This window comes from Bubalus bubalis, chromosome 13 (genome assembly GCF_019923935.1).
Source record: "Bubalus bubalis isolate 160015118507 breed Murrah chromosome 13, NDDB_SH_1, whole genome shotgun sequence".
Taxonomy (NCBI): Eukaryota; Metazoa; Chordata; class Mammalia; order Artiodactyla; family Bovidae; genus Bubalus; species Bubalus bubalis.
In genome coordinates this window covers 62,011,177-62,031,310 of record NC_059169.1, presented here as the reverse complement: position 1 = coordinate 62,031,310, position 20,134 = coordinate 62,011,177, and the positions used below count along the sequence as shown (strand labels likewise).

At 38.6% G+C, this 20,134-nt stretch overlaps 1 protein-coding gene across 4 annotated transcripts in view; it reads left to right on the top strand.

Moving 5' to 3' along the window:
* STARD13 (StAR related lipid transfer domain containing 13) overlaps positions 1-20,134 on the top strand; it is a 482,949-nt gene that overhangs the window by 128,363 nt on the left and 334,452 nt on the right. For all 4 annotated transcript variants that reach the window (XM_044927356.2, XM_044927355.2, XM_025262908.3 and 1 more), the window contains one exon: positions 3,040-3,175. In XM_044927356.2, the coding sequence (XP_044783291.1) occupies positions 3,146-3,175 (30 nt within the window). In that variant the 5' untranslated portion in view covers positions 3,040-3,145. The remainder of the gene's footprint in view (positions 1-3,039; positions 3,176-20,134) is intronic.

Below are 20,134 nucleotides of genomic sequence, written 5' to 3'. Positions count from 1 at the left end.
GGGCATTTGACAAATTCCAACCTTCATTATGATAAATAATCTTAAAAACTAGAAGGGTACTTTGATAATATAATACAGAAGTGCATGGTTGGTTTAACATGGTAAGATTAATGTAATTTATAAATTAAGAGATTAAAGAAGAAAAATTTGATCATCTTAATACATGGAGAAAATGCATTCAGTAAAATTCAGCATCCTTTCATATAAAAATTTTTTATAAAAAGAAAAACTGCATGATTTAGAAAAATAAAACCCAGTACAGTCAGTATCATGGTTAAATGATGAAATACTGGAAGCACTCTCCTTAAAATCAGAAATAGAATCAGGCAGAATGTCTTCTCTTTCCACCCCTGACTGGAAGCCTAGCTTATTTATAAGGAAAATAAAAGAAAGGAAAGTATGAGGAATGGTAAAGAAACAGAATTACCATTTGTCCCCTGTGTCAGAGTACAAAGACAATCCCCCCAAAATATATAAAACTGATCAGAAGGCTTACAAATATTTATGGAAACATCATCAGTTTAAAAAATCAATTGAATTACTATATACAAGTAACAGGACTAAGAAAATGTAATTTTATGAAAGAATCTTATTTATAACAAGCTTCAAAATTATAAAGTGGCTAGCATACTTTCAATAAGTGCTGTAAGTGGCTATGTCTGGGCCATAGGAACCCTGCAAAACAGCTGGGTTGTAGTGGTTAATTCCTTCCTGCAGTTAGAACCCCATTTCCTTGTCTTCATAGGTATCTGTCTTCAGTAGGGCTAACAGGAGCCCAAACCCGTTATGCAGCTGACCAAAGACAGTGATAGAACAGACCTTTGCTGAGATTTAGACTGGAGAGGTTGTGGAAGTGAGACTGGGCCAAGATACAAAGAGAAATATGGAGGAAGAAAGAAGTAACTGAGAAGAAATCAAGAGATCTTAGCACTCTCAGTTGCTGTGTGATCCTAATCAAGCAACTTGTTCTCTTTAGGAATTATTTTTATAAAATTCAACCAACAAGGGCCTACCTCACAGAATTACTAAGAAGAAAAAAAATGAGGTAGTCCATATGAAAGTATCATACACAGGCTGTTGTGCTTAATATTCTGTCATCAGATGTTAGATTTTCCTGAATAAAATGCAGTCCCTAACTTCTCAAAGAAAAAGAGGCTGTGTTACAACAGCCACCATAACAGTACTGAAGGGGCTTTCATGTCGCATGTAGCACCCTACTGAAACAGGTGCCAGCATCATCCTCGTTTTATAAATTAACCCACAGTGGTTATTCCTCTAGGTACCTGTCAAACTGTCCACACCCGCCAGCAGAAATAGACATTATCAATAGAAGAGTGTAGTTCTTATTGGCCAACTCATTGGTCAACTCACTGTATTGCCAGCACCCCTAACTGCCTGTCCAATGTGTTCTAATTTGCCAGTGTTTTTCCCCCAATTTAAGAACTTTCATACCTTTTAAAATCACTATGCATGTGAATTAAGACAAGACCCCATTAGATCTTTCATGGTCTTTTCTCAAGGGTATAATGTGTATACACTCTTCTATGTCCTTTAAACTCTTCTTAGACAGTTTTGAGTTAGTAAATTTCTGTTCAAAAGATCAAATGGGGAATTCTTCCCAAAATGTAAATATGTAAACCATATTATTACTAGCACAGCATATCATTATTATTCTCATCACTGTATTTTTTTCCCCACTGTAGAATTTCTATAAGCATCAAGAGTAAGAAAACTATAATTTCCATGCAGAATATTTAAAGTTTCTGCTCAGATTTGGCATGTTCCTTTGTACTCACATTCCATTGGCCAAATATGCCAGGCACAAAGAAGTGTTCACTAGAAGTCAGAAGGTATTCTTTTATAGTTGATTAAATTTAGATTTGAGGAAATTAAGTCAAAGTTTATATAGTCAGTATTTGACAGTGCTAGATTTACACATAAGCCAGTGTATTCTAGATACATTATTTTCCACCCTGAAGAACAACCTGATGAGCAGTGACTAAACTTTTAGTTAAGTGAAAAATTCACATTTCCAACCTTTTCTTCTTCTGAAAACATTGGTCCTTTTTCCAGAAGCAATAAACCAGGACAGGACACTGCAGTAGAGGCTTCTAGGTAACTTACATAAGGCAAGTGGACACAGAGAGATGTGGCAGACTTCCAGGTGATGGAAAGAATTAGTGAAGGAAAACTTGACTCCAATAAGAATTAATCCAACATTTTGGGAAAAAACCTCATTCTGTATTTGAAAAGTTTAGGATTCTCTTTATGCTGACAACTTTACTTCACTTGTTTTACTTCTACACCTAACCTTTGGAAATAAAATTTTATAATTTGTTCCCTGCTGTTACAAAATATAAGTCTTCCCTAATGGTTCAGTCAGTAAAGAGTCTGTCTACAATTCAGGACACCCAGGTTCAATCCCTGGAGAAGGAAATGGCAACCCACTTCAGTATTCTTGCTTGGAGACTTCCATGGACAGAGGAGCCTAGTGGGCTACATAGTCCATTGGCTCACAAAGAGTCAGACACGACTGAGTGACTAACACTTTCACTTTCATTACAAAATATATAAATTGAGATCTTAAAGCTTAAAAGAATACTGTGGCTCTAAATGAGCCACCTCTTATTTCAAGTTTTTTTTTTGTTTGTTTTGTTTTTAATTTTATTTTATTTTTAAACTTTACATAATTGTATTAGTTTTGCCAAAGTTTTTAACAAACTTTTGGTTTTGTTTTTTAAAAAGTTTTAAAATACATGGCAATATAGTACTATGTATTACCTTGGTAGTTTAAACTTATATTTACTTATAAACTTATATTTACAAGTTCACAGGCTTTACCAGGGTTGATCTTACTGAGCCTAAGTATAAATATCTCTGGAAAAATAATTACTATTTAGGAATATTCTCACATTTTATGTTAGCTTTCAAAACAATCCTGGTTTTTTAAAAATGTGTTTTTATTAAATAATTCACTTGAATTATTCCTAAGAATAATTCTTTATGTGTGTAAAACTTGTTTAAAAATGTTTTCTACAGAATTCTATAAACCTGAAGAGTAATCTTTTAGAAAAATCATCAGAAGGAGGGAATTTGTGGAAATAAAACTGGAAACATTCGGAATCTTGATGGTGTGCCAAACCAAATGTCAACTGGAGCTCGGCCAAAAACTCAAGTGAGTAGCTTTCTTACAGAATATTCCAGATGTAGTGCAGTGCCCCACTCATGCAGTGAAGAGAGTGCCATACTTGAACATTCTCTGTTACTTTTTGTGTTTTAAGTTAAACATAAAGGTTGACTTTCTTTTTATTGTAACATGATTTGTAATGAAAAACATATATAGTTAATATTTATAAAATTGCAAAAAAATGCATTCTGTGATTTTAAGATAAAATCGGTAGTCCATTGTGATATGTAGAGTTATAGCAGCAGATTGTATACACTTCAATTAATTTCTTAATTATTAATGAAAATTCCTGATGCAGTTGAAGATTTCCTTGAATTACTATTATAAAGCTTTTCCCTAATAAGATAGTACAAGTCTCTATGATAAGCATTCCAGCAAAGAGGCATCAGATTGGGGAATACATCTGTAAAACATCACTTATGAACACTAAGTTCACTTTATTTAAATAATTGTCTTTGCTCTACCAAGCTAAATAATTCCCAGGAATTTGTTTTTGCTGTTGTGTTTGGTATATTTTTAATAAATAAAAAATTGACTAGACTTTTTTATAGATATTTTACAGTTTTTAATCTTTATAACTTAAATTTCTAAACTTTTTTCCACATTTTCTATTTGAATCCAAAAGTAGATCTTCATAAAATTCTGAACAGTATTGGGATATAGAGGGATATTAGGGATAACATGTAAGAGTTTATAGGGTTGTTTATGGTTTTGGATTTTATGATTCACTGGTTGTTTACAAAGTAAAAGAGTAACAATAATTTTGCAAGTAAACATAAGGGAAAATATGTGTCTGACAGGAACAACAGAAATTTTTAAATTATCACAAAAGAGATAATTTAAGAGATTAATTACAAAGTCTGGTCAGGGTTAGATAGGACACTGAGAGATGAACTCCCCAGGACAGTAGGTGCCCAATATGCTACTGGAGATCACTGGAGATAAAACTTCAGAAAGAATGAAGGGATGGAGCCAAAGCAAAAACAATACCCATTTGTGGGTCTGGCTGGTGATAGAAGCAAGATCCGATGCTGTAAAGACCAATATTGCATAGGAACCTGGAATGTTAGGTCCATGAATCAAGGCAAATTGGAAATGGTCAAACAGGAGATGGCAAGAGTGAACGTCAACATTCTAGGAATCAGCGAACTAAAATGGACTAGAATGGGTGAATTTAACTCAGATGACCATTATATCTACTACTGTGGGCAGGAATCCCTTAGAAGAAATGTAGTAGCCATCATGGTCAACAGAAGAGTCTGAAACGCAGTACTTGGATGCAATCTCAAAAATGACAGAATGATCTCTGTTCATTTCCAAAGCAAGCCATTCAATTTCACAGTAATCCAAGTCTATGCCCCAACCAGTAATGCTGAAGAAGCTGGAGTTGAATGGTTCTATGAAGACCTACAAGACCTTTTAGAACTAACACCCAAAAAATATGTCCATTTCATTATAGGGGACTGGAATGAAAAAGTAGGAAGTCAAGACCACCTGGAGTAACAGGCAAATTTGGCCTTGGAGTACAGAATGAAGCAGGGCAAAGGCTAATAGAGTTTTGCCAAGAGAACACACTGGTCATAGCAAACACCCTCTTCCAAAAACACAAGAGAAGACTCTACACATGGACATCACCAGATGGTCACACCGAAATCAGATTGATTATATTCTTTGCAGCCAAAGATGGAGAAACTCTATACAGTCAGTAAAAACAAGACCAGGAGCTGACTGTGGCTCAGATCATGAACTCCTTATTGCCAAATTCAGATTAAATTTAAGAAAGTGGGGAAAACCACTAGACCATTCAGATACGACCTAAATTTAATCCCTTATATTTATACAGTGGAAGTGAGAAATAGATGTATGGGATTAGATCTAATAGACAGAGTGCCTGATGAATTATGGACAGAGGTTTGTGATTTTGTACAGGAGACAGAGATCAAGACCATCCCCCAAAAGAGAAATGCAAAAAGGCAAAATGGCTGTCTGAAGAGGACTAACAAAGAGCTGTGAAAAGAAGAGAAGCAAAAAGCAAAGGAGAAAAGGGAAGATACAAGCATCTGAATGCAGAGTTCCAAAGAATATCAAGGAGAGATAAGAAAGCCTTCCTCAGTGATCAGTGCAAAGAAATAGAGGAAAACAATAGAATGGGAAAGACTAGAGACATCCTCATGAAAATTAGAGATACCAAGGGAACATTTCATGCAAAGATGGGCTCGATAAAGGACAGAAATGGTATGGACCTGACAGAAGCATAAGATATTAAGAAGAGGTGGCAAGAATACACAGAAGAACTGTACAAAAAAGATCTTCACAACCCAGATAATTCTGATAGTGTGATCACTCACCTAGAGCCAGACACCCTGGAATGTGAAGTCAAGTGGGCCTTAGGAAGCATCACTACGAACAAAGCTAGTGGAGGTGATAGAATTCCAGTTGAGCTATTCCAAATCCTAAAAGATGATGCTATGAAAGTGCTGCACTCAATATGCCAGCAAATTTGGAAAACTCAGCAGTGGCCACAGGACTGGAAAAGGTCAGTTTTCATTCCAATCTCAAAGAAAGGCAATGCCAAAGAATGCTCAAACTACTGCACAATTGCACTCATCTGACATGCTAGTAAAGTAATGCTCAAAATTCTCCAAGCCAGGCTTTAGCAATACGTGAACCATGAACTTCCAGATGTTCAAGCTGGTTTTAGAAAAGGCAGAGGAACCAGAGATCAAATTGCCAACATTTGTTGGATCATCGAAAAAGAATTCCAGAAACCATCTATTTCTGTTTTATTGACTATGCCAAAGCCTTTGACTGCGTGGATCACAATAAACTCTGGAAAACTCTGAAAGAGATAGGAATACCAGACCACCTGACCCGACTCTTGAGAAACCTGTATGCAGGTCAGGGAGCAACAGTTAGAACTGGACATGGAACAACAGACTGGTTCCAAATTGGGAAAGGAGTACGTCAAGGCTGTATATTGTCACCCTGCTTATTTAACTTATATGTAGAGTACATCATGAGAAATGCTGGGCTGGATATAGTACAAGCTGGAATCAAGATTGCTGGGAGAAATATCAATCACCTCAGATATGCAGATGATACCACCCTTTTGGCAGAAAGTGAAGAAGAACTAAAGAGCCTCTTGATGAAAGTGAAAGTGGAGAGTGAAAAAGTTGGCTTAAAGCTCAACATTCAGAAAACTAAGAATATGGCATCTGGTCCTATCACTTCATGACAAATAGATGGGGAAACAGTAGAAACAGTATCAGACTTTATCTTTCTGGGCTCCAAAATCACTGCAGATGGTGATTGCAGCCAAGAAATTAAAAAGATGCTTACTCCTTGGAAGGAAAGTTATGACCAACCTAGGCAGCATATTAAAAAGCAGAGACATTACTTTGTCAACACAGGTCCATCTAGTCAAGGCTATGGTTTTTCCAGTAGTCATGTAAGGACGTGAGAGTTGGACTATAAAGAAAGCTGAGCACCAAAGAATTGATGCTTTTGAGCTGTGGTGTTGGAGAGGACTCTTGAGAGTCCCTTGTAAGGAGATCCAACCAGTCCGTCCTAAAGGAGATCAGTCCTGGGTGTTCATTGGAAGGACTGATGTTGAAGCTGAAGCTCCAATACTTTGGCCGCCTGATGCTAAGAGCTGACTCATTTGAAAAGACCCTGATGCTGGGAAAGATTGAGGGCAGGAGGAGAAGGGGATGACAGAGGATAAGATGATTGGATGGCATCACTGACTCAGTGAATGTCAGTTTGGATGAACTCTGGAAATTGGTGATGAACAAGGAGACCTGGTGTGGTGTGGTTCATGGGGTCAAAAAGAGTCAGGCATGACTGAGTGACTAAATTGAACTAAGCAACTATAAGATGGTTGCCCAGCAGAATCTTTGCCCTTTGAAGAGGATTGCAGCCACAGCCAGACTCCAGCTTGATAGAGATAGAGAATAGGCAGAGAGAGAAAACATCCATCTCTCTCCCAGCTTCTACCTTTTTTCTTTCTGTATTGAACTTATCAGGAAACCAGGAGGGAAGGGCACTCACTTAATGTGTTCTTAAGCAATTGTGTCCCACAAAGGACGACGGAAAAGAGCAGAGAGTGATTTAGAAGGTCAAAGAGAAAGTATTCAGCACACATTAAAATGAGATTTGTCAGCTACTATTATTAAATGTGTAATATGTTCCTGTCCCGGTGCTAACCTTTTCACACACATTGCCTTTTTAATCCATACAGCAACCCTACAACGTAGGCATTATTACCTCCATTTTTTAAGGAAAGAAACCTGATTTTAACAACTCATAGAAGTCTGTGGGTTAGGTATTAATGTTATCCTCGTTTCACAGATGAGCAAACCAAGGTCCTGGAAAAGTAAATAACTTAACCAAAGGGGCAAAACCAATACCTGAGTCTGAGTTTTCATGCTCTTTGCCTTTCTGCCACATCATTCATTGCTTTGGGAATTTTGTAATGCCTTTGGGGGAAAATTGCATATTACTAAGTGAAAGAAGCCAATCTGAAAAAGCCACATACTGTGTAATTTCAACAACATGACGTTCTGGAATAGGCACAACTATGGAGCCTGTAAAAAGATCAGTTGTTGCCAGGGATTAGGGAGGAGGGAGGGGTGAATAGGTAGAGCACAGAGGATCTGTAGGGCAGTGAAACTATTCTGTATGATACTAAAATGGTGGATACAGGTCATTTTACATTTCTCAAAACCCATAAAATTTACAGCAAGAGTGAACTCTAAGATAAACTATGGATTGTAGATGATGATGTGTCAATGTGTGTGTGTGTGTGTGTGCTCAGTCACTCAGTCGTGTCCGACTCTTTGCAACACCAGGGACTATAGCCCACCAGGCTCCTTTCTCCATGGGATTTCCCAGGCAAGAATACTGATGAGAGTTGCCATTTTCTTCTCCAGGAGATCTTCCCTGGAGTAGGACCCAGGAATCAAACTTGCATCTCTTGCATCTCCTGCACTGACAGGCAGATTCTTTATCATTGTGCCAACTGGGAAGCCCTGATGTGTCAATGCAGGTTCAAGTGTAATAAAGGTACCCCTCTGATGGGGGAGACTCTGTATGTGTGTGGGCTCCATCAGTGGGTATATGGGAAATCTCTGTACTTTCTACACAATTTTCCTATGAACCTAAAACTGCTTGAAAAAATATATTGTTAATAAACAAATAATTTTAATTTAAAAAAGAAAAGAAAAATATAGCACATCTTTAATTATGTTTACTGTGATCCACATTTTGTTTCTTTTTGATGAAGAATGACTGATAGAGAATATTAAACTGTTTCTCAAGGCTTTCTTAGAGCATTTCTCAGCCCAAGAAGAAAGGATTTATTACAAATCTATTGATTTTCTTTTTTTAAGATTAACAATGGACGTTAAAAAGGAGAAAGCCATTATCTTTAATGTGATGCTATAATCCATTGGGTTGTTGCCTTTTAAGGGAATGTAATTTATTAAAGAGGCATTTGGGACCCATCTTAGCTGATTTTCTAATGTTTCTTTTTTTTTTTTTCATTCTGGTTACTTTGTTTTTACAGTAAGCTCTTAATTATCCCAGGACAGGTAATTTATTTCCATTAGCTAATTTAGGACAGGGACAGGATAACTTTATAACCTATTAAATAAGAAATCTGAGATTATTTCATATTTTGGCCCATTCAGAACAATATATAATTTGAGTCCTCAGCCAGTTCTCACTGACATAGGTGGTGGAGAAAAAGGAATACATAGGCTCAGATATTAATACTGGGATTTATATTGCCTCTGAAAAATCTTTCTCTGTTTTCTTTTGTTCACCATCAGTATGTGCCATAGGCATTCCTTCCAAGTTCACATATAAGTGGGCAGCAGGGAAACAGGAGTCAGTTGGGCAGAAGAACTTTTTTTGCTGTTCTACCTGTGAATCTTTGAGTAGATAAACAAGTTTCTGAAAACTTTTGCTGCTGTTTTCCTTTTCTAGGGAATACTTTCTACAGAGTCAACTCACTTCTATTTCCTCTGAATATGTCATGAACTCAGAGGCCCCCGTAATAGAGGAAGTTTGCCACTGGCTAGATCTTTTCCAAGATAGGAGACAAATCCTTCCACAGAGATTTATGTCAATGCAATGGACATTCATTCATCTGACTTACTGTAATCTTACTTTCTCAGGCTAGGCTGCAGAACACAGTTTTACTCATAAAGATGTGCCAGATTCACTACCCTGTGGAATATGTCTGAGGAACGTGTCCTCATTTCTAAATGTAGCCCTGGCTGCCAAATACAGAGGGCAAGGCCTCTGCAAGCCCGAGGCAGGTTTCCCACAAGGCTGTGCAAAGGACGAAGGATCAAGAAGTCAAACCCTTTATTGCTTGTCAAGACTTCTATATACTTTTAGTAGAACATTTCCAAAGTTTTGAATATGGGCCTTTACCTTCATTGGACTATTTCTGTCTACTCATCTCAGATGTCATTTGCCTAGGGGGAAAGTGAAGAAAGCTGTTCATGGTAGCTGCCAGTATAAGTGAGACACCAGAACCGCTCAGGGCTTAAACTAAGCATAAACATCGTCAACAAAGGGTCAGATATCTCAGTCTGAAGTTGGGTCAGAGTTGCACATACAGATGATATGCCCTGTGCAAGTGTCACCTTTTTTAATTGGCACAAAGGTATCTTCTGCTCCCCAATTTGTGAGTCCTTGAGATGGTGAATGCCAGCCAAAGAGGATATTTTTTTTCCTAATTTTTATGAAAATATCATATGGGCTAGTGCAGACTGTGACCTAACTAAGAGGACAGTCCAGGTTTGGTTGACAGAAACAGAAAATCCAGGGACCAGATTATAAATTCAGATAGCCAGGTTGCCAAGGCTAAGAATGGTATTTAAAAGAAAGCAAAGCCATATAGCAACCAATTGAAATTCTGGGGCTATTCTGGATCTCTGTTCTCACCTTACGTGAGCAGGTCAAGCCCATTTCTGAAGCCAGTGACTCACAAGCAGCTTCTGATTTATGCTTAATTCCCAGACTTGTGGGTGGGTGGAAGGGACAGGACAGGGTGATGCAAGGAGTTATATTCTGGGCAGGAAAGTATGGGTGGGGTGGGGTGGGGTCTAGCCAGCTCCACTGGGTCTGTTCTCCATAACCAGTGTCTATACCCTCATCTCCCTCCTGAGCCCCAGGCACTTGTGCCTGACTGGATGTCTTGGCGTCTTAACCTGCATGTTCTGGTGCATCTCAAACTCAGTCTTGAATTTTACTGTCTTCTATTAATATCATAGTGAAAGACACTTTCAGTCAACTCATCATTCAGCTAGAAACCTGGAGTCACCCTAGGTTTGTTCTTCTCTTTTAAATTTACATTCGTTGTCACCATGTCCTCTCCAGCCTGCATTTTGAATGAAGTGTTAACCCATCTCCTTTGCATCCCTAATGCTACTGCTCTGATTCAGCCATCTCTCATCTGGAATGCAGCCTACTAACTAATCTTTGGGGGCTTCCCAGGTGGCGCTAGTGGTAAAGAACCCGCCTGCTAATGCAGGAGACTCAAGAGATGTGGGTTTGATTCCTGGGTTGGGAAGATTCCCTGGAGGAGAGCATGGCAACCCACTCCTGTATTCTTGCCTGGAGAATCCCATAGACAGAGGAGCCTGGTGGGCTATGGTCCATAGGGTCTCAAAGAGTTGGATATGACTGAAGTGACTTAACATGCATATTAATTGGTCTTTGGTATCATATACGCTTCATCCATTATCTAAAATACAAACAGAGTGACCTTTTAAAAAGTTAAATCTGATCATATCTCTGTTCTTTGGGAAAATCCTTCAATGTCCTCAGTTTTTTGGGCGGGTGGGGTGAGGGGTAGAAACTCAAATTTCTGTGCATGTTAGACAAAGTTCTTTATGATTTAGCCCTGCCCACTTCTCGTGTCTCTCTCTTTTTTGTCTACTCCATCTTTTGCTCAATATTCCTGCCACATCAAATTACTTTGGGATTCTTTATTCTTCATACTTGAATTATTCATGCCTTTAACTTAAAATTCAGTCTTCATCGCATTGATTCTCTTTGCTAGGTTCTCAATACTCAGTCTATAGGAAGAGTCCTGTTCTTCTAGCAGTTGTCACAATAATGCTACTTATGTATTTCTTTGTTTTTCCTTTCACCAACCTTGAAGCAGTTTGAGTCCAGACTGTGTCACTTGTCTCAGTAACCTAAGTGCTTACTTAGCACAGTAACTGAAAATTATAGGCATTCATTAAATGTTCAGATTGTAGTATATTCCAGTTATTTCAGTAGGGTCTCTATTCTACTGTGGAGTAATAGGAGGAGTTGCTGCTCAGACACATTTAGGCTAATGTTTTGGCAAAGTTTTAATACTGGAAAGGAAGATGTGTATACATTCACACCACAAAAAGTTTTGGGTTTCAGGATGTTAAAAATTGAAGCATTGTCATGGTGAAGACTTTTGATCTAGGAGACAATTCTAGAGGAATTTTTTCCTACCCAGGTCAGATTTCTGGTTACCCTTTCTCTTTTTTCCCTCTGAGAGAACTGGAGTTTGGGTATCTTGCTACCTTTTCCACGGCCACCTTCTTTATTTTCAACGGTTACATCTTTCAGTCCTTGACAAATGAGAAAGTATTTTGCAAGGATGACTGTTTGCAAGTTTTCTAAGGGTTTCCATAAGTTGTGAGGTAATGAGCAAAGGGGCTCCACATAAAATCCTTCTTTGGATACTTTTTATTTTTCCCAAAAGAATGTTGGAAGGAGATAAGACAGGTGGTGGGTCTCATATAATGTTTATCTATACTTTGGAGGCCACCTGTATTCAGTGAATTTCCTGGAAGCTAACAAGCTAAGCAAGAATTAAGAAATAGCTGGGGGCTGTGTAAGAGCTGGGATGGAACAAGGGCTAGAGATTTGACGTGATTCTGTGCCTTAGTTGGAGGAGACATAGCAATAGAAATGGAAGCGAGGAGAAGCCTCAGTTGATGATGCTACAGGAGATATCCAGCCTCTCCTTCCTTCCTCCCTGCCATCGTTTCTAGCATAACTACTCCATGGATCTTTGCTTTGGTCCGCAGTGGGGGAGTTCAGAGTATTTTTGCATGGTCAAAGGAATGATGAGAAGGACATGTGAAACATAGCCTCATAGCAGCAGCTATGGGGAAGCAGAGTTATTTTGGCCACCAGACTAAGGTAGTAATTCCCAGGGACTCTCTGTATGTAAATAGTGGTCCGGCAGATGTACAGTAGATGCTCATTATTGTTCTTAAAAAAGTAACACCCTAGAGAATAAGACACTAGTAGTTATGTTGTATTTCATGATTAACTATGACTAACTATTCTAGGTCCTTCCTTTTTGTCCCCTGCGGATTTAGAAAGTATTTACTGGAGCTAGTACATACAGAGCCACATCTGTGTAAAATGACATCTGTTTCAGGACCACAGCCCAGTTGTGGAGTTGAAAATATGCAGTCACAAGCCTCATGTGGCCACTGCATTCCTAAAGCCCTGGCGAGATGTGTCTGCCCATGAGATCACCCCAGCTACCAACCAAACATATTTCTCCTCTGAATTATTGAAAAGTATTTTAAAACATGACGCATCTGAAAAATTCATGGCTTTCGTTTGGTTTGTTTTATAGCTTTTACTGATTACACATATTTCCTCTATGGCTTGAATGGATAGCAGCATGGCCTGTGGTAATAAATCCTTCCCTCTGCAAACCTATGTCATATATACACCTGGGCCAGAGTTGCACACCAGATGGCAACTGAAAATGAGTGGATATCTATAGTAAAATGGCATTTAGAGAAAATACATTTACGAGTAAGACAGGTAGTGCATTTCACAGTAGTGATTTTAAAAGTACATAGAACGAGTCAGTTGGAAATATTATTCAGTGCCTACTCTGTGTAGAACCTTGTGAAGGTTGCTGTTTTGGTGTTGGGCAGCCTGGATGTAGGGCTTAGAAATGTTACTAATACATCATCTCCTCTAAAACTGGAAAAATAACGATTTCTTAAGTTTTTCAAGGTTTCTCCACTTTTGATTTTCTGTGTTATGAACTTGAAACAGGGATTAAGAACATTTTAATCATCGAGGATATGTTTTCTGTGGCTTTTTGAGTAGGGCATGTGTGAAGTGACCCATGAAAGACAGCATCTATTGGCACAGCCATTGATTAGGTGATCTAGATGGATTTGGTCCATAAACAACATAGAAAGGTCCTAAGGACTTTAAACGTCTAGTAAAGTCTCCATAAAGATACACAGAGTGTAGAAGTGACTGTGACTTTCTGGTCAAAAATGTCAGTGTGTCCTGAGGTACACATTCTTTAGTAACTGCAAAGCTATTCCTGGAGAGTGAACGGGTGATAAGTTACTGAACTAGGCCATCACCTACCCTCTCCAAACAGCTGCAACCAAAGATGAAATTTCCTTCTGCACAGTTAAGATCATAGGACCATACCTTGGTGTCCCATACTGCCTCCTACTTTCATGAAGCAAAGATGAAGTTTCCTAGTTTTCACAATATTTTACTGGAGGAAATTCAAGAGGCAATTCCAGTGTTCTGCAAGAAAGAACACTGTGAATTGGCCATAAAGTGTTTTGAAAGACTTGACATGGCTCTTTTAACTGCTAAAATATTAATATCTTGGCAGATTTAAGGAGGAGCCACATGTAGGCAGTTTTCTGTTCCCTAATTTTGAAATTAGATTTCTGTGCTTATCACTGAGGAAGACCAGCAGTGAGAAGGCTGCTGATCACTTGTGGGGGGTGAAGGAGCAGAGAGACAATTTGATTGAATAATTCACACCAATAGGTAAAAATCTGAAAGTCCTTTAACACTCTCAGGAATATTTTGCATTTTTAAAAGATTCTCTCTTTGGACTTCCCTGGTTGTCCAGAGGTACTGCAGGAGGCTCCAGTTGGATTAATGGTCGGAGAAGTACAGTCTCACATGCCACATGGGGCTGCCAAAATAAATAAAATAAAGAGGTGTTATCTTAAAAAAAAAAGATGCTTTTTAACCCAAATAAATCTGTATAAATCTGTGAGGGTGGTGGGGGTGTAATTCTGATGGATAATACAGTGGGATAAAAACAAATCCAGCAATGCGCAGAAAGCTATTTCAAAGATGGGTGAGGGATGCAGAACTCTGGAGACCAGCCCCCTAAAGGGTCCCTGCTTTCCCCCAGCCTTTTTACTGATTTTCTCAAAGCCTTAAGTGTTTTCTCAATGGGTCCCAGACAGAACTTAAGGCTGGAGGAAGAAAGAATGACTGGTAGGAAGCAGAAGGTGGAGAGGACATGAAGATAGGGCAAGTGGTTCTTTCTATATTCAGGTCATTGTAAGTTAGAAAACATCAGGGTTTTGTAATGGTTTATTATAAACATATCTGTGTGTGGATTGATTTGGCTGTAAAAACATCAGAAGTGTAAAAATAATGACAGACCACAATGGAGAAAATAAGCTTTGCTCTTTATATCAAGCACTTGAAAAATATTTAGCCCCATTGCTCCCTTGGGCTGGATTGATACTGCCTGTGAACTTCCTTCAAGAAAAACACAACCAGTTTCACCATCCATTTTTATTAACTCCACATTCTCAGAGGAATCTTTGAGCATTCCCTTGAATATTAGGACTAAATTTGTTTCACCCCCTGTGGAACTGTCTTTCTGGATGTAATTTTCCAGGAAGTCAGTTCTGCTTTCCAGGACCAGTAGGAATACCTGTGACTAGTCTGCCATTGTTCTGCCTACCTTGTGTTAAATCTCCAGACATTATTTCCATAATAAGGAAAAAAATATTTTTTCTAATGGAATAACTTTAGGGCCAGCATACTTGCTGTGAGAGGTAGTGAGTACTTAAATCTATCCCCCCATCACATGTGGGCTGAGAAACTCTTCTTTGGCTAAGATAGAGATAAACAGAGTTGTTACTTCAGTGGGACTGTTAATGCCATAGTAAAGGAAAATGGGTCAGGAGATTTGGGCTTGAATTAAGCATGAGGGAGGAGGAGGGGAAGAAGGATAAAGACCTAGAATGTAAAGTTAAAAGCTCTAGGTTAGTGCTGCCCATAGAAGTATAATTTGATCCATGTATGTAAATTTACATTTTCCAGCATCTTAAAAAAAAACAGTAAAAGGAACAAGTGAAATTAATTCATTTAATAATATGTTTTATTGAAACCAGTGTATTAAAATGTTGTCATTTTATTTTTAATTTTTTTAATTTATTTATTTTAATTGGAGGCTAATTACTTTACAATATTGTATTGGTTCTGACACACATCAACATGAATCCGCCATGGGTGTACATGTGTTCCCCATCCTGAACCCCCTTCCCACCTCCCTCCCCGTACCATCCCTCCAGGTCATCCCAGTGCACCAGCCCCAAGCGTCCTGTGTCATGCATAACCAATGCACAAAAATTACCCCAAGATGTTACTTTTCTTCTTGAGATCTAAGACCTTTAAATCTGCTATAGATTTTGCATCAGCAGTGTGTCTCCATTCAGACCAGTCACACTTCAAGAGATCTGGTAGATAGAGGAGCTATATGAAATAGCCAGGAGGAAAGACATGATGATCTGAATCACTTCACTTATTTATTTATAAATGAATTGTTACAAATAAGTAAAAGTTCTTATGACATCTAAGTCAGAAAGAGCATTAACAAAATAATGAGAGAAAATAATTAAGAGAATTACCTAACTTTGGACAGTTATCCTCAAGAAATAGACTGGTTAAGGAAGATTTATATGACTAGGGTAGAATTTACTGAGTTAGACTTCAGGTAGATATAAAGGGATCAGGGTTTGCCATGAATTTCAGGATGAACCTGGAGTGGAAGTAAAGGTGAACTCCGAAGGTGATGACTCTTAAAAACTCTATGAACACGTAAACCTAACAAAAAAGGGGATTCAGTGTCCTAAAAGTAAAATATATAACTGCTTCCCTGAGGTTAAGTGAACCCCCAAATCTCCTTTCTGCAATAAAGTAAATTGTATCTGTATGAAATGCTTTGTTAATTGTGAAATTCACATACAGACATGGCTTATTGTTATTGGCTAGAGAAAGAACTGTTCTGTGGAGAAGAGTTATTAGGAACATCTAACGAAAAATCCATCATCCCAGCGCATCATTAAATCTTGGAAACTTGCTCCCCTGGGCAGGTGGCAGAGAGTTAGTGGAGGTAAGGGAGGGCTAACTTTCTATTGGGGGCAATCTTAGATTTGTTTTATCAAAACATTTATTGCCCATCCTTAGAAACTTCAGCCCATTACTCTCATTATGTATTTAGTGGGAGGGCATATACTACTTGATAATTATTTTTTCTCCCCCTCAATATGGGCTTTCATTGGCTTCATAAAAGTGATAAATGGCTCTTCTTGGACACACAAAATAGAGATTGGCAGGCAATTTAAAGTTAAGATTTCCCAGCAGACCAATCACTACCAACAAGATCACCTACTGACTCTCATGTACTCTGAGAAATGTTAAAATAAGGCCAATATTTTTATGGTCCCCACTTTCTACTGCCCCAAAGGCTTTTCTATGCTTCATTTCTTCTGTGCCAGCTACAGCTGTATTTTCCCAGTTGTGTCTCTGAGTGGTACACAGACATACCCTAACAGGAGTCATTTCAAGTGCCTCTAGATTTTGCCGAGACAATTGCGTGAGAAAAATTATTTGGAAAATGGCTCTGGAAGATGCAAAAGCATTTTATATCAGGTGACAGCTGGAAATCAGTGCACTCAGAACCCTTTTATAAATAGCCTGTTCTGCAAATACTCCCTGTAATGATAATTATAGCACTTTAAATAAACAATAGGGTTTGCTCTCACATAAGTCCATTTGAGCTGCACCATAACCTTGTCAGAACACTTGAACGATTCCATGTTTCTGAGGCAAGACCTGAAGTTCAGAATCTTTGAATGACTTGGCCAAGGTCACACAGCTGATATTTAATACAACCAGCACTCCAGTACCACATCGCCGCCTCCACTTTGTCAGTTGTGTTTTCCAGGCCATGCAGCCCGGAAGCAACACACTCATTGTAGCCGCTCATACATACCACACTGAAAGTGAGCTTTGAGGCTCCCATTTCTTGTAACTCCATCTCTACAATTTCTGCCAACAAGTCTTAGGGTCTTTTTTCTCCTAGAAACCTTGGTGGGGGTATGGTGTTGGCGGGTAGAAGCTCATGTTTGGCACTTGACTTGTTGGCTACACGGTGGTGGCAAGTACCATTTTTATTATTCTATGATCCAGTTTGGCATCCGTGATGTCAACTATCACGCCCATGTTGTGGCGCAGCTGAAACTCTCCGAAGGTACTGAGGCTGCCCAAGCACTGTGCTCACTCACTTGTCTGGTCCAGCTCTAGGCTGTTCTCTAACGCGGCTCAGGGTTCCAGCTGAAAGATCACCCCTTGCTGTGGGAGAGTGACCTTTGCCCCACCCCAGCATCCACTGTTACAAATGCTATTAAACACTGCCCTCAACAGAGTCTTTAAGGAAACTGCTCTTTTTTTTTTTTTTTTTCACTCCCTTTTTGTATCCCCCTGTCCCTGGAGGTCCATAAGTGCTAAAAACATCCAGGTATCAAGCCCCCACAGAGTTCAAACAAAGCTGTCTTCCCTTTGAATGAGTTATCTCCCTGAATACCCTTAGATCCTCCAGCCAACAGGCTCTGTGGGGCCTACCCTGCCCTTCCTTCCCACTGGTCACACAAGTCCACAGTTTAGATTCTCAAGCTGAGATCTCTACATTCCTAACTGCTAAAATGATTTTCCCAAACACTCCATTTTCTCAGTTACTCTTTATGAATATCTATCAGATCAAAATCAGATTTTTCTGCCTGAATGTCAGTGTCCTTCACCAATTGTTCATTTTAGCTTGTTTTTCATGCCCCAGGACATCAGAGACAATTTGTATGTAATAGGTATTTTCTACAATTAGCAGTGGGTTAATTGAGTAAACTAATGAGCTCTGGATAACAGATTGGTGACTGATTTTTCTTTCTCAGACATATATCTAGATTTTTAAATTTTTGCTTAAAAAATTATTTTTCAAACTGTGTAGCTCATATTTATCATCACCATCTTTCCCATCTTTTCCTTATAAGTCTGTATAATAACACTGTTGGCAAGGGATTGTTAGGGTCTTTTTTATTAATGAGGGAAATCACATTAATTAGCAGAACACTGTGTTGGTTATTAATCAACTTAGACCTCAAGTTAAAAACCTGCTCAAGAGCTCAAAATCTGAGGAAGGTTAGAGTAATTTAGATCTGTAAAGGGACATGCAGATACTCACATAAATTCATAGTGTCTTAGTGTTAAAAAAAAAAAATCATCTAAACTTTGTGTGACCATTAGTGCAAGTGGTTTTATGTGGTTTAGAGTTTAAGAATGAGTCATGAGAATTGCATATTCAGAGAGGATATGGCCAGGTTAAAAAATAAATCGGAACTCACTTCCTTTTTGGAGAAACTCCAAGAAGGAAATGAGATTTCCAACACTCTTGCTATGAGGAGGAAGAAGCTGAGGTTTGGTTGGGGCCAATGAACCGTTATAACTCTCTCCTCCAGATATGAAATCACCTGAGAAATATATACAGGTGTCAGAAAGAGATTAAATAATAAAATAATAATAAAAGTGTTGTCACTGATAAATCTAAATTGGAGACCATGTCTTAGACCTAAAATTGCTTTCCTATTTCCACCTTCCTTTTATCCTGAATGGAACTCACTTGTTGGTCCCAGATAGATCAGCTGGACATTCCCAGGCCTCCTGTGCTGAGGAAAGAAGAGCTGAGGAAGGGTCACAAGTCAGTTCTCAAGAGAAACAAGGAGAATGGGCTGTGTATGCCTAGTGACCCTTTCCCCTACCTCATCAATCAGATAAATCCAAGAATCAGCAAACTTTTACCATAAAGGACCAGATAGTAAACATTTTAGATTTTGAGGCCTTACAGTCTTTGCTGCAGCTACTCAGCTCTGCTATTGTTGCAGGGGACAGCCATAGACAATGTGTAGATAAGTGAGAATGGCAGTTGTGTTCATTTGCTAAGACTTCAAAGTACTGCAGAATGTGTGGCTTGAGCAACAGAAATGTATTGTCTTTCAGTTCTAGAGGCTGAAAATCTGAGGTCAAAGTGTAGAGAGAGTGGGTTCCTGAGGGCTGTGAGGGGGAGAATCTGCTGTGTGCCTTGGTTCTGTCTTCTGTTGATTTGCTGACAATCTTTGGTGTTACCTAATTTGTAGAAGCATCTCCCTGATCTGTGCCTTCATCTTTAATGTTCTCCCTGTGTACATATACCTGTCCAGATTTCCCCTTTTTTATAAGGACACCAGTTAAATTGGATCAGGGGGCCCACTCAATTCCCATATAACCAGCATTAACCAATGATATCTGCATAAAAGCAGATTAAGGCCACATTTTGAAGAACCAGGAGTTAGGACTTCAACATATAAATTAGAAGGCAATACAATGTTGTATTTTATATACATGTTATGTGGCATGAAATACTCTTCTCATTTTTTCCCAACCATTTACAATATGAAAATATATGTGGACTATACAAAAACAGGCCCTGGGCTGTAGTTTACCAGCTTCTGAGATAAGACACTCCTTCTCTAGAGGGGAGGATTAAGTAAGGAATAAAAAAGGGACCAAAGTGTTCCTCCAGTCCTAATCCCTCCAGAGGGGTGAGGAGGAGTTCCCTGCTCTCTGTGTAAATATTAGCAACAGGATAATAAATATCCATATCATATAGCCCAAAGGACTGTGGCTAGCTTGGAAGCAGATTATATTCCAAGAAGAATGGGAGGCATTAACAAGGATGATGGAATTTAAAAAGCAGGCCAAAAATAAGAGGAAAGAAAAGAAACAAAAAGAAAGATTTTAAAAATTAGAAAGATTTGCAAGTGT